At 37.7% G+C, this 14,947-nt stretch overlaps 1 protein-coding gene across 5 annotated transcripts in view; it reads left to right on the top strand.

Annotated features, from left to right (window-relative positions):
• Positions 1 to 14,947, top strand: part of mrpl11 (mitochondrial ribosomal protein L11) — a 79,664-nt gene that overhangs the window by 26,572 nt on the left and 38,145 nt on the right. For 3 of the 5 annotated variants that reach the window (XM_047353647.1, XM_047353642.1, XM_047353643.1), the window contains exons 2-3: positions 4,038 to 4,198; positions 4,305 to 4,492. In XM_047353647.1, the coding sequence (XP_047209603.1) occupies positions 4,370 to 4,492 (123 nt within the window). In that variant the 5' untranslated portion in view covers positions 4,038 to 4,198; positions 4,305 to 4,369. The remainder of the gene's footprint in view (positions 1 to 4,037; positions 4,199 to 4,304; positions 4,493 to 14,947) is intronic. The other 2 variants (XM_047353644.1, XM_047353646.1) reach the window with 2 other exon arrangements.

Genomic DNA, 14,947 nt, shown 5'->3' on the forward strand with positions numbered 1-14,947 from the left:
AGAACGACTCCCACTTCTGTGACTCTCCCATTTTTGTTTTCTTCATTTAGTCTTTTGGCAATTTCTTTCGTTGAAGGACCAGTTAGGTCCCTGTTTTTAGTTGTAGTAAAGGCCAGTTAAAGTAAAAATAACAATAATGAAGAAATAATAAAATATCAAACAAGGAAACAGACCATGCCTATCTTAGCTGAATAAGCAAAATGTACATAGTTGTATTTTACTCATTTATTAAGTGACTGTTTCCTTTGAACTGTTGGGGGTTATGATTATTGATTGATTAATCTTGATCAATAATTATAATTACAAATCATAATTTGACAAAATCAATTTCTTAACCAAAATCCTCATTTATGAATCGAGACCAGAGATGTTTCTGGTGTTGTAATTGCGGCTCAACGCCTTTGACAGTTACAACCGTTAAATACTCCGTAATAATTAATAACTATTACCGGAGATGTCATTGTTTAATCGACCGTTTCTGCCGAAACGTGTGGAACTTTTAACCTTATCTTGACTGACAAATCACTTTTTGCACACAATGAACACAAAACGCTCTCTCTTTATCTATGTGAATATTTATTAATCTTCACCTACTCAACATGCAAAATTCTACATAACAAGGGTAACATATCTAAATAAGCAAAATAAAGAACACAGCAGTGGGTGTTGAATCAACCAGCATTTATGGCAAAATTGAGAATATGGCGAAGAGGTGTGGGGTGAGTAGAGAGTGGGTGGGGGCGCAACTCCAACTGTACTCAGCGATGTCCTGATCATAAAACTTCCCCCAACTCCTGAGCAGACAAAGAGTTATAAACCTTTTGGCGGCAAGCTAGCAAGCAGTGAGGTTGAAGACAAAGGAAAATGGAGAATTTTACTATGAGGTGATTTTAACAGTCCAGTCTTACCACACACCTGCGTTGACTCTCATGTGGTAAAACACGCACAGAGCTAGGAACGCGGCGGCTCCAGATATCAAAATAACACATCATAGTTTCAATAACAAGGTTACATGCACATATCGTTCAGAACACATGAGATCCTAACTAGCGATTCTCATTGCACTACAACCTCTGACCCTGCCCAGGCCTTCTAATAAAGAAATAAAAATAAAGGATGGGTTTTACTTGGTGAAGTTTCCTTCTGGGTCAGCGAGTGGGAGGGAAAGATGGGGGGTTGAAGCGTTGTGCGCGTCCGCAGCTCAACTCCAGGAAAGCGGTCAGTCCAGTCCTTTGGCCTTCTTGACGAAAAGGAAAAATATGATCTGACCATCAAAGTCGACTTGGGATGAAAACACGGTGGCGGTTCGTTCCTCAAACTCCGTGTTTTTAGTTACGTGTTAAACTCACGTCTTCAATCGGCAAAGTGAAATTTCTGGCCTTCCTAGTCCAGAAACCTCAGTTATGAATTGTTCGTTGGCCAACGAGAGAGAATAAATGAAGACAATAAAATCATCATTAAATAAATAAATGTTGTGAATGTCCCATAAGTGAAGTAAATGTAACATGAAAGAAATGTAACATTAAATGTGCCATTAAATTAAAAGGTACCATTTATTTATTTAATACATCATTAGAAACAATAAATGTACCATTATATCATGAAATGGACTATTATGCAATTAAATGTGCCACTGAATAATTAAGTATAATTTTAAAGACGACATGACGTAATTAGTGGTACACTTAATATTTAATGATGTATTAAATAAATTGTACATTTAATGGTACATTAAATCTTTTTCTATTTCACAACGTATTTATTTAATATCTTCCCTTGATGAAGCCTTTCAACGAGGTCTGCGAGGGGACATGGGGGAATTTTTTCTCTTTTGCGTTCTCACGCAATACTTTTGCGTTATCTCACAATACTTTGTGGGATAGTTTCCAAACCAGATAACTGCAAAAATGAAACAAACACTACACCCGTTTTGAGATTTATTGAGTTTTATTTTGAAATTGGCCTTAAATAAAATTATCTTCAATCAGACTAAAAGACCATTTTTATCCACAAGCTGTCAAACTACTGAACTCTGGACAATAATACTGCACGAAACCACATCTGTGACACTTTGTTTGCTTATTACTGCTGCATGATGTGTACTTTTTTTTTTGTACGCCATTAGTGTTTTTGTTTTTATCGTGATTTGAACGGTTCTTCTTATCCTAAGCATTTAATCGCATTGTTTACCTGCATATGACAAATAATCCATATCAATGCCATATCAGTGCTGTTTGTTTTATGAGCAGTTTGTCATCTGTGCTGCTTTTCCAAAATGCCGAACGCAACAGTATTGCGTGGAGACGCACAAGAAAAAAAAATCCCCCATGTCCCCTCTCGGGCTCCGTACCTTTGCCCTCTACTGTGGCAAAGGCTCTTAAATCTTTAGTGCACATGGAGCATGTTTGTTGGTCAAATGAGACTTGACACATGTTGGTACTTTTGGTTTGATGAATGAAGAGATGCAGGGCTGATTTAATCCAGAATTTGTCTTACAAGTGTCCCTTAATCACTGGTGAACTTGATTACGACTAAACACGTTTTACAAGCAGCAGACTGCGTGTTAACACCGCTGCATTCAACTCTCCTGAACTTCCATAATATTTGTGACTTTCCTGTCAGCTCTATGAGTTTAATAGATAAGTCCTTACTTCTGATTTTACGTTGCAAATCCAATTTTACCACGTCCAGTTCTCCACCTGCGTTTGCTCCCTCCATCCTGAACGCAGGTGGAGAACATCGAGCACTGTTGGCTTGTGGGTCGTGTAGTTCGATTGACTCGCATTAACTACACAATGGCGGCGTCGATGAAGTTTTATTTTTTCTTAAAGTTTATAACAAAGTCTCAGTTTTACATTTCCAAGGACAATTGATCCAAGTTTATTTTCCCTCATATTGGTTAGCTCCCGCTCCCGTTCATTTTTTATCCTGTACCGTCCCAATCACGTGATCTTTACTGATGCTGTCTCCCGTCCCGCGGGATTCCCATGGGAATCCCGTGACCCATGGGACTCCCGAAACAATGTCAGCCTCTAATGTGCATTCAGTGGTTTAGAGAAAGTCACATTAAGTTTACCTGTAAAGGTTAGAGTGCATTTTAGGTTCATCCTGAAATTTCACCTGAAAGCTAAATATCCCAAACCTTTTATGTTTACCTGTGTATCTTTAAGTTTCCGAGTAAATAGTAACTAATGGTGGAGCTTTAGTGTGACTCCCAAACCATGAGATGAGGGCTTGAAATAAAAGATCCAATTCGACTGGAGTTTAGTGAATGGGAAAAACTTATTTCACAGGGGGAAGACCAGCATCTGTCGCACAGGTTATTGTGCTGGGATATATTTTAGAGTTTTTGAGAAAAAAAATCCTATTTTGAACTTAATAAAGGAAATTATAGCACAAGAAGCTCTAGTCCAGATTCTGTCTTTAACTTTATCCCAACTGTTCTCACTCCTGCTGACAACTAGAAGCAGTTTTTGTGGATGAATAGGCCAAAAATGATTTTATTAATTAATTTGTAAACACATTTTTTAGCTATTTATTTGTTTTAAGTTAAACTTTTTTGTTTCCTTCTTTTTATGTGATTATGACATAAAATAAATATTGCATGTTTCTTTTTTTCTGTATATGTTCCTTATATTTAATGTTATTTTCTTTACTTATATACTTTGTGTTTGAAAGATGGAAAACAAATGACCTTGCTTTGCCCTCACTTTAAGGTTATTGCTGATGTCTTTCCGTTCTGGCATTGTGTTAAAGCTCTGACCTTCATAGAGGTGGGCGCACTTAGATAACCAGTTATTGATCTGCATTTGATTAGCAGCATCTAGGTGCTACTTCCCATCTTAAACCCAATAAAAGCAGCAAGGGCGTGCTTTTTTTTGACACACACAGCTCATTTATTTTAGTTTTATTTTTTTATATGAATGACAGTGTGGAATCTGTTGTTTTTAAGTTAAATTAGAGTAATTTTAGAATAATTTTAAAATGTCCTGATTTATAAATTGATAGGGTGTACTTTCTTTTTATCTTGTCTATAGTTAAAGGTAGCGTGGTTCTCACTCGGCGGCTGGTCTGCACTGCGAAGAGCTCTCAGGAAAGCTGCTTTTGCCTGGACGATCGAAGGCAAAGATCTTTTTAATTACTTGCCTGGCGCAGAGTAGAAAAGGCTCGGGCTCTGCCTGTGGGTATTCATATTGATGTGAGTGTATGATGTTTTAATGAGGCTGCCTTGTGAATGATTTGATGCAATTATGTATGCTTAGAAAACTAATTTGTTTTTTTTTTGTTTTTTTCTTCTTCTCTAGTGCTTTCAGTGGATGCATTCTCTGTTGACTCTGAGGAAGATTTAAGGTTTTCCAAACAGACCAGAATGTCAAAAATTTCCAAGGCAGCAAAGGCGGTGAAGAAATTGGATGCAGGCAATGTAATCCGGGCTATAGTGAGGTCAGGACAGGCAGCACCCGGCCCCCCACTGGGCCCCATCCTGGGACAGGTAAATTAACAACGATTTCACTTCTTGTTCTCCCAATTTGCTCTGAGTAATCTTTAATATCAGCCTAATTGCAGGAGCCTTTTTTCATTTTGTTAGCCGACCTTCCTCACACAGCTTCCATTAACCGTCAGACAACCTGATCCTTTCCTTTGTTCACTTTGCCAATCACACAGCTCCCCCTTCCTCTCGATTTACAGCTCTACCGACACCACCATCTCTTCCTATATCCCTGTTTAGATTTCTTATTCTAGTCGCACCTCTCCATCATGCAGGTGTGTGACACACACTTGCCGCAGCATGCAACAATTTTATCAGTTTCCAGCCTAAAGACACTTAACGCGTCCATCAGTGCCAGCTGTCCATGAACATTAGCTTTACTCTTCACAAGCTTGTAGATGAAATGGGACTGAACGTTTGAAGGTTTCAGCTTAAATTCTTGTGGTCCTCTTTCTGCTTCAGTTGCTCCACAATGACAGCTCAGGTTTTCTGTGTTTGTTTTATTGCTCAGGGATCCGTCGCTGCAACCTTTTCTCCTCTGATGCCATTCCAACCAGGAAAATGTATGTGCTGGCTGGTACAGTAACAAGAAAAGTCAGCAGTCCTCCAACAATGACTGAGTTATTTATTTTTTCTGAATTGAACAATCCCTATGTGTCTCAGCTACTCACTGCTGTGTTTATCAACCATATAGAGGATATGAGACGTTTACCCAGATTAACCTGCAGATTTTCAGTTGGGTTCAGGTCTGGGTTCTGGTTTGGCCTTTCCTAAACTTTTATCTTCATCTTTTGTTGATTGGGATGTAGCTTTGGGTTCTTGTCCTGCTGAAAGAAGAAGATCCTCTTTATCTTCAACTTTCTAGCATAAGCCTTATGGGTTTGTGCCAATACTGACTAGTATTTTGAACTGTTCCCAGTTCCCTCCACCTTGACTAAAGCTGCAGCTCCAGCTGCCCAAAAGCATGATGCTGCCACCACCATGCTTCACTGTGGGCACGGTGTTCTTTTTAATGATATGCAGTGTTGTTTTTTTGGAAACATGGCCAAAAAGTTCAATCTTGGTTTCTTAAGACAGCGACACATTTCAGTTCTTCTGACTGATGCCTTTTGACGAATTGAGATGCGACTAAGAATTGTCAGGAAAGGGAGTACTAGAACCAGAGGCACTTTAAATGATGTCAGGTGTGGAGTGACTCCTGCTTGGCGTGAATTTGCATGTTGTTGATAAAATCCCCAGTTATAAGCGGGTGTAAACACTTATCCAAGCACATTTATTCTAGATTTTTATTTTTACAAGTCACATGAAAGATGAAAAATGTTTTTAAAGGATTTACTCTTATGTTTTTCTTTACATCACAAACACTTGTGTGAGGAGTTTTTACATCCGCTGCTCTTGCTTAAGAATTGTTCTAGTAAAACTTTAATTTTATTTCGCACCGTAAAGGAACAACCTGCTCCTGCTTTTATGGCCATTGCGCTATTAAAGGTTGATCGTCCCTTTCGAGGTTGAATAAAAGCAGCTGCTCGGTTCGCTTCTGTACATACAAATGATCCAGTTAACCTCTTTAATGGACAGTACTCATCAGCCCTGAACGCTGTTGAACGTTCTGAAGCAAGACCAATTCTCACACTTCATCCATCTGAGTGACTTAATGGTGACGCTCAAGACAACGGGACGTAGAACCGAGCAAAGCTGGCAGAACAGAGAAGATGTGAAAAAGGAGATAAGTGAGTTAAAATTATCACACACTTCTTTTATCTTGTTTAAATTGAGCTACAAGATACTAAAATTCAACTAAAACAGCCAAAAGAAATTGCTTTTTTTACTTTGTCTCATCAGAAAAACGTCTTTAGCTGCGCAGCCAGACACCGCTGATTAAACCACAGGCCAGAACAGACAATTAAGCTTCAAATTATAAGACACTGAGTATCTGTTCTGAGACGCTGGTGTTATTTCTGAGGACACTGACTGAAGGACATCTGGACAGTGCAGAGTTTGTTTGAACCAAACACAAAAGCTTGGAAGTGAAATCACAGACGGCCATTTAAAATATGAAATATTTCACTCCGCTTCCACCTGTGGATTTAGTTACAAGCATTGCTAAATTGTGCGTCTTATTCTTACACAATGGGATGTTGCAGCAGAAATGAAGGCGCAAAACAAGAGAGAGTAATTTGGTTACGATGTCGCAGCAGCTCATCAGTTTATCCCAGCTGGCTCTGGTGAAATCTTTTAAGCCACCTACTGAATAATTGTTCCAGAAGTGGTAGAAAATTGGCAGTTTGTTTTAGCTATTATCACAACCAGAAGATTATATAGTGAAGCAGCTTACCCTTAGAGAGATGCTGTTATGGGTACTTCACAGGCAGTGATATTTAAGGTAATTCATATGCAGATATGGGAAAAATAAAATACCCCTCCGGTAAATTCTGGTTTTGTGGTTGGTTTTGTGTTTGTATCCTACCCTGAAACCTTTACAACAGGAGTAAAAAGGGATATTTCTCATTTTGCTTAATTGATGTTATTAATCTAAAGGTACAGTAGGTTCATCTGGTTCAGGCAACAACAAGTACAGTCTGCTGCATTCACAAAGACACTAATGAGCCAGGGAAAAGGAGAACGGGTGATTGGGACGGCAACAACGGTCCCAACAATGATCGTACTTCTTTGTTTTTTTAGCTGCTGCATGCTTCCTTGTATGTGTGTGTAATTATATAGTTCTATGTATCAGGGCCTATTAAAAGCATCTGGTCTTTACCAGGTTCTAAACTTATTTAGAACTAACCGCAAGTGTCCATAAAACATATATTCCACTCTGTGATGGTTTATCTGATAGAAATGTGGCCAAAATCGAGAAATGGGTGAAAAACTAAGGATCCCCTTGCTCCTTCCATAGGATTTAAGAAGGAAAGTAGCAGCCCAGTGCTGCCATTGAAATGAATTTGGTTATATAATCAGCAAGTGTGACCACCTCTATAAAAGCAGGAGTTCTGGCAGTTTGTTTCTCTGGAGCAGAGGTGCCCAAGTCCAGTCCTCAAGATCTACCATTCTGCAACTGTTATGCTTAAATACACCTGAATCACATTCCCTCATCAGCGGGTCATTTAGCTCGGCAGAGGCCTGGTACCAAACCGTTCATTTGATTTGTGTGTTAGAGACGGGATGCATGTTGGTTATTCGTTAAAGAAAAGTATTTAAGACTGCTGCCAATCTTCCAAGGAAAGTTCATCCCAGCAAAATGACCCCAACATCTGATCGTGTACAAAAATTTTAATATAAAATCACGTCTTAGACTCTAGCAGCAGTCTGCTAGTCTGTAGCTTCTGCTAGCACAGACATTAATAAACATTCATTGTCGTACAATTAGAAAATGATTGAATATGTACAAGTTTAAACCTCATCTCTTTAAAAAAAAAAGTATGACAGCTGGACTTAGGTTTGCAAAGTTGCTTCTAAATGACCCACAATACTTTTGGAAAAATGACACCATAATGCACAATAGCATGTTTGGTAAAAAACAGTCACAACATATCACAATGGTGAAAAGGTGATGATTTGGGCTTCTTGTTGAGCCACAGAACCTGGGTCCCATTGTAGTCAATACATCAGCCATGAATGAGTTAACGGGAGGCCATCTGTCTTAAGGTCCTGAAGCTTGGTTGGAATTGGGTCATGTCTGCAATAAAGTAATGTACAAATACAAACGGGTCAACGTTACTTCACAGCAGTGAGTGAGACTGTCAGAGAGTTCCGGAAAAGCAAATACATTATTTTATTGCTGCTAAAGCAACTGAATCGTGAGGTTGTACCAATATATTCCCCACATTTTGTCTTCATTCTGCCTTCAGTTTGACCATCTGGAATCTGGTTCTTTTTTCACTTGAACTTAGATTTGAATCATTTTAGAAACTGGAAAAGAACGGATCATTTTTATATGTCTTTATTCACAAAACCCTTAAATGGAAAGAGGGTGTACTTTGTTTTTTTTTTCCTTCTGAGGTCTGAGTCTAAGGTAGGGCATTAATGTTTCTAAGGTATCATTCGATTGGTCGATCAAGCGGTCATATTTTTATATATTGAATGTTGAACTCCCCTAAAAAGGTTCAACTGAACTAATTTAACAGGAAAGCAACTGAGGATGAAGCTTTTATCTCCATAATAATAATAATCCTTAATCCTTACAAACATGAACTGACTATAGTTTCTTTCCTGCCATTCGACCTTGTGGTTTTTGCAGAATAGGTCCAAATATTCTGTGCAGGTGGGTAGTCTCTTAATTTTTCTTGTCACCTGTAAACTCCTAATTCATTTTCTTACATGGGGCCCAAGGGGGCTCTTGCTCCAGCTGTCAAGCATCCACCACCCACTTGCAGCTAGCAATTGGAGGTTTTTCAGGTGGTTGCGACATCCTTTCCAGCATGGTCTGTGTCAGTGTGTGGTCACCTGCGCACATGGGTCTGAACACCGCAGGAATGACTAGATTGTTTTTTTTGTTTTATAAAATGTTAGTGTATAGACCTGTTTTATATAGGAAAGGTGATGTATTTTATTTAGAAAATACATTTAATATAATTATTAAGTTTACTGTCTTGGGGGGGTAGGAGGGGAACGTTGAAGGGTTGGGGCGCCCCCCCAGTACAACGGCAAAATTACTGCATTACTCTGAAAGATTTTTTTTCACAATGTTTCACTTTTTTGGGCCCATTTTTCCTGAGAAATAGACGCTCCCTATAATTATACACAGCTTTGATATAGGGTGTTAATCTCCTTGGGCCACAAACTCTCTCAATACACTAATACACTCCACCTGATATGCTTAAGTCCAACAAGCATGCCAATTTATACAGCTTGGAGTTGGAAAATATGCAAAAAACATTAGAATACTCACCTAATAATTGTGCACACAGTTTGTATTTCCTATTCTTTCAATACAATAATAAAAGCAAAGATCCACAACAGAAGTTAGGTTAGTCGGTACCGGTATCAGGGTTGTAAATGTTTATCACGTCTCAGTTTTCAGCCTGTCCTGTCCAAAAGCTTCCAGCTTCGTTAGATCCTTGAAGTGATTTATATCCACTGCTCTGTTTTCTGATTGATGTTTAGAAAGAAGGATCACAGCAGGACCTTCAGCTTGTTACTTCTGAGGAGCCTCGTTTTAGACTTTTTGTTCTTCTGATAATCTTCCTCCAGAGACTTTCTGTCTTTTTTAATCTCCTTTTTCATTTGTGCTCTCTTGCCTACCACCTTAACAGGTTTACTGTGAAAAGAAAGCACACAGCACCTGACTTATTAGTTCAGATATTGCAAATGAATTTCTGTAAGCAGGATTACTGATGCATAATTTAAGATTTACATCAAGTATCTGTGAGTAATTCAGCCCCAACCTTCCCTGCAGCTTGCTTCCATACCTGCTCTTTCTTCTTTTTCTTTCTTCCTAAATTGTGCATAATTCATAAAGAGCATTTGTGCACGGTGGCTTTGCAGATGACAGTCTCCTCAGCTGAGTTCTCACTAACTTATTTAGTGTTAGAAATAGCATCTTTTCACATCACAGCAATGGAAAGGTTATACTTACACAGGATGTGGCTTAAAGCGGCTAGAATACATTTTCTAAAAGGATCACATGATTACGTGCAGTAAAAATAACTCTCATCCAACTCTCCTCGGTTCGGCTGAGCGTGTCAGCCTCTTTATGTTTTCTATTTAGGTTTTCTGGCTTCCTTCTCTGCTGTTTGGTTCAGTCTTTTCTGCTTTTGGTAGTCGTGATTATGAGCATGCAGTATCGGAGCATTTAGCAGCTAAATGACTGAATTAAATATCAGGAACTGAATCTTTGAATGAGCAGAATCCATCTAAATAAGCTGTTCTTTACTCTAATGTGGGTGGTTTGCAATTAAATATTTACAACACACCCTTGTTGTTTACCTTTTGTTCCTGCTACATTGCAGCCAGCAGTGTGTAATGAATTTAATAAGTGTTTAACGAACTAAGATCAGATTCATCTGCTTGAATTTTATCAGTTCTAATATGGGAAAACCTCTGATTATTTATAACTAATACCTACAGATAAATAATATTTTATCAATTTAGTTTGACACTAAAATAAAAATATAACATTTAAAAGTATAAAGGATTCAAAGGGTAAAGTTTGTTCAGATTTATTGGAGGAGTAAAGGAAAAAGGAAGATGAACTGTGTCTGTATAACAAGCAGCAGTAGGAGGAGCTGAAATTCAGGTCATTTTAACTTTTTTAAATCTGCTTTTAAGACTGTGTTTCTTTTTTTATATTTGAGGATATTTTGCTGTTAGGCTGGATTGTTGAATGCAAACCTTAACTTCAGGATTTTTGGTTTTACTAATTATTTTTCCTGAGCTGTTTGTTGGATTTCTTCTGCAAAAGTGAGCATAAAACAAAAAGGAATAGAAAAATCACAAGAATGATGGGGAATATTTTCTTACAGGGACCGATTTCTCTAGTGCCAGTAAGAAGTTTCCTAGTAATTATTCCAAACTAATTATAATAATAATTTTTGACGTGCCATTTTTTTAAAAATGCGAATAAAATCAGATTTTTTTTTCACAAAAATACCCCTTTGTTTCATTATCTTTTGGGACATTCCCACATGTTTCATCAAGCTCTCAGTGATGTGGCATGTTTTTAATTAAAGGCAAGAGAAAAATCATAGATTATAACTTCCCTCACCCTGAAATGTGTGAATTCAAAATATTGAAACAGAAAAGTTTTGTACTGGTATAAGATGGTTTTCTCTAAAGGATCTTAATCTTTCATTGTTTTGGGTTTTCAGTAATGTTTCTTAGACCTAAAATACACCCAAATACGTTTATTGTGATCAATAAAAAGTAGCCTAGTTGTATTTTTATGCATTGCTTTCATTTTTATTTCTATTTAAATGTTTTTCCCCTTTATAAAACACTTCATAAAACAATTTTTTAAATTTTTGCTTACTTTATTGCTTCATTGTATAATTGATTTAAACACTTTCTCAGATCAATTTAAGGCTCAGCTAAATCCTTTCTCACCTTTAGACACACAACAGATGTCTAAAGAAGTTTAACGTTCTCTGTAATTGTCACATAAATAAACATCTTTTCTCCATTTGCGGTGATATGGGAATTTTAAAAACTGAATGTAGATTAATTATCAAAGCTTGTTATCTACATTTGGCGTAGTTTAAGTAGTCCAGCAGCATTTACCACTTAATGTTCTTTCTTTTAAAGCAAAAGGCTTTTCTTGGCTGTGAGCCAATATGTTTTTATTTGCAGCTCAGCATTAAGCTCACAGGAAAATTCAAACAATAGTGATCATATATTTTTGTATAATCCTCCCCGCCAGCTATGGTGTCCTGTGAAACATCTCACAATGATGCAGCTGCATCAGTGGGGGTGGGAAGTATTTTTGAAGGCAGCTTCCTTGCCATATGTTTGGAATTTTATATATTTTGGGATTCTGGTATTTTGTGACGTCTGTTTTAAGAGCAGTGTTTTCTTTTTGAACCTTCAGTGTGTTTGCAGCATTTACTGCCTATCAGCGTGTTTATGGCTCGCTTCACCTTTGAACACTTCTTCCTCACTGTGTCCTGTCAGAATATTCTGCTTTAATGAAAAGCTTTTTAAATAATGCAAGACTCTGCTGATATCATTTTTGCATGCAGAGTTTTCTTACTTCTAATTTCTGCATCTTTAGGTTTGTATCGTTGGAACTTAATTTTACACTGAATTTAGATCTAATGTCCATCTATCGTTCATCTGTACCCACTTATCCTTGCGGGGTCACAGGGGGCCTGGGTCCTATGTCCAGCAGACATTAGGTGAGTGGCGTGGTGCAGCCTGGACAGGTCACCAGTCCATCACAGGGCAGAGGCGAACAGGACAGACAACCATAGACACACACACATCCCTAAAGGCACATTTGGGATAACCAGTCATGTTTTTGAGCTCTGGTAGGAAGTCGGAGTATCTGTGCCACACATAACAGGTTCGGTTAATACACGGGGAGAACATGCAGACTGCATGGAGAAAGACCCCACCCCAGGATTCAAACCCAACACTTTCTTGCTGCAAGGCAACAGTGCTACTAACTGTGCAGCCCCTGCTGCTAAAAATACCTATTGATTTACCATATTACCATATTGATTTTCCAACTATATGACATTCCCTATCTTTATATTCTTAATTAAACAGATATTTTGAATTAGTACTCACTAGTAGTTTCTAAGTCAGCAGGTTTGCTCTGCAGAATATAACACATTTTTGTACTTTTGCTCTTTATGGTGTAGCAGCTAGCTGGTATCAGCTGGTAGCCACCGTGCAATCAGCTGTTGAATAGCTTTCCAGCTTCAGCTTTAAAACCGTGTTCCTTTATCAAGTGTGATGTGCAAGGTGAGTTTATTTCTATAGAGCCATTTATACAAAATGTCATTTAAAATGCTTTACAGGAAGATAAAGGAACAAAGATAACGAGAATCATATTAAAAACAAGAAATACATTAAAAGAATTATAGTAAAAATTAAAACATAAACAGAAAGATGTGTTGAAATTAGAAAACACATCTCAGGTTTTCAGGGGGTTTATTTAACAAATGAGGAGCACAGAAAATAAACACTACCTCCCTTGTTTAGTTCTTGTTATAGGAACATATTAAGTTAGGAGGTCTCTGATAACATGAGATGTCTACATTTTTCATAGACAACCAACAGCTGAGAAATGTATCTATAGACCAATAACAGGATTTTTTTAATTACATCTTTTAACAAACAGGAAACCAGTTCACTGATTTAAGCACAGCTGGGATATATTTTTCTGGTGTTGGCGAAGCCTCTGACAGCAGTGTTTTGAACGATGTGCAGCTGCCTGTTTGATGTCTTACAGGGACTGGTAAAGAAAACGTTACATTAATGTAATCTACTGAAAATAAAAGCATACACATGTTTTTATATGATGGCACCTACCGTTCTTGAATTCTCGGTGGTCTTTAGCCTCATCAAGTCTAGCCGAGTGCAGATCTCTAACCTTGCATTTCTGGGGAAATAAATAGACTTCTGTCTCTTCTGGATTAAACTGGTAGAAATTCTGACCAGTCTACCTATGGATATTCTGGAGCTCAGTGATTGTTGTGGACTTTTGTCAAGTGGTGACAGAGAAATATAAAGTTGGACGTCATCAGCAAAGATGTTGAAGTACTCATAATCTGTAGATTGGTGTATCGTGTTGATGGTGAATAAAAGTGGGGTGAAAATGGGGCTTTGAGGAACCCAAATGTGGTCTTTGTTTTTTAATTTTTAAACAACACAAAATAGTCGTGTTCTGCAAATAAGATTTAAACCAGTCATGCACCAAACTCTAGTCTAGCGTTTTCTCTGACATCTCCTTAGATAGACTTGTAGTACGAATAGTATGACAGAAAACTTTAGCAGCGTTGAAACGGTAACTCTTCAAAACCATTAACTATTTCAATTCCTAGCGTTGTTTACTGGACCACTGTTGACATCTCAGTTCACAGCACCACAGAACATAATGTCTACATTACAAAGGGTTGGTCAAAAATGTTTCTTCTTCTTGGCAAAAAAAAAAAAAAAAAAAGCAACTGACTTACTTTTTTTTCACCACCACCTTGCTGTTACAGCAACACATTGCAACAACTTGCCATTAAATATGACATCATAGATTAAACATTTTGTTGATTTCTTGTGCCATAAAGAATCTTTTAAGGTTCAAAAGTCAGTAGCCTTTGCCACCATTTAAAAAAATCATCTTATTGGCTGATGGATGTGTTTATCAATCATTTTATCAGAGCTGTATGTATTGAAAATTGGAGCTTGGTGATATTTATGCTAATTCATCTTTGTTTGCATTTATAGGTGAGACATGTGTAATATATCATGGATACCTATAGTTTATTTATGTATGTGAAAGCATGTTTTTTTCTTCAGTTGGTGTATCCTTAAACTGCTGTCCTTTCAGGCCTTTTGACCCACTTTGTGTGGAGTCAATTTCAAGTTTTTACAGTTTTTGCATCATTTCATCAATCACCAGAGTCTGAGCAAACAGAAACTCTGTAAACACCTCAGATGTCATCTGGTTGTTTCTGTTTTCTGTCATCAATAAGTATGAGTGATGGGAAGTACATTAGGCTGGTTTCACATTGTTTTGTATATGACATTTCATGCATCATATCATGAGCAATCCAGGCATTCTCCTTCATTTTCATTCTTGTTACTTTGGTGCAGTTTCGTAATTATTTCCTCCATCCAAGGAGTTTTGGTTCAGAACAGTTTTAGATCATTAGAACCCTGAAGCTTCATCTCATCAATCAAAACTTTAAAGAATCTGAGCCGACAGAAATCCTGTAGCCACTTAAGGATTCCTCTGGTCGTCTGTTTTATGTCATTAATAAACATGAGGAACAGGAAGCCATGCACGACCGTTGCGCTGCT

Source organism: Girardinichthys multiradiatus, chromosome 23 (assembly GCF_021462225.1).
Source record: "Girardinichthys multiradiatus isolate DD_20200921_A chromosome 23, DD_fGirMul_XY1, whole genome shotgun sequence".
Lineage (NCBI taxonomy): Eukaryota > Metazoa > Chordata > Actinopteri > Cyprinodontiformes > Goodeidae > Girardinichthys > Girardinichthys multiradiatus.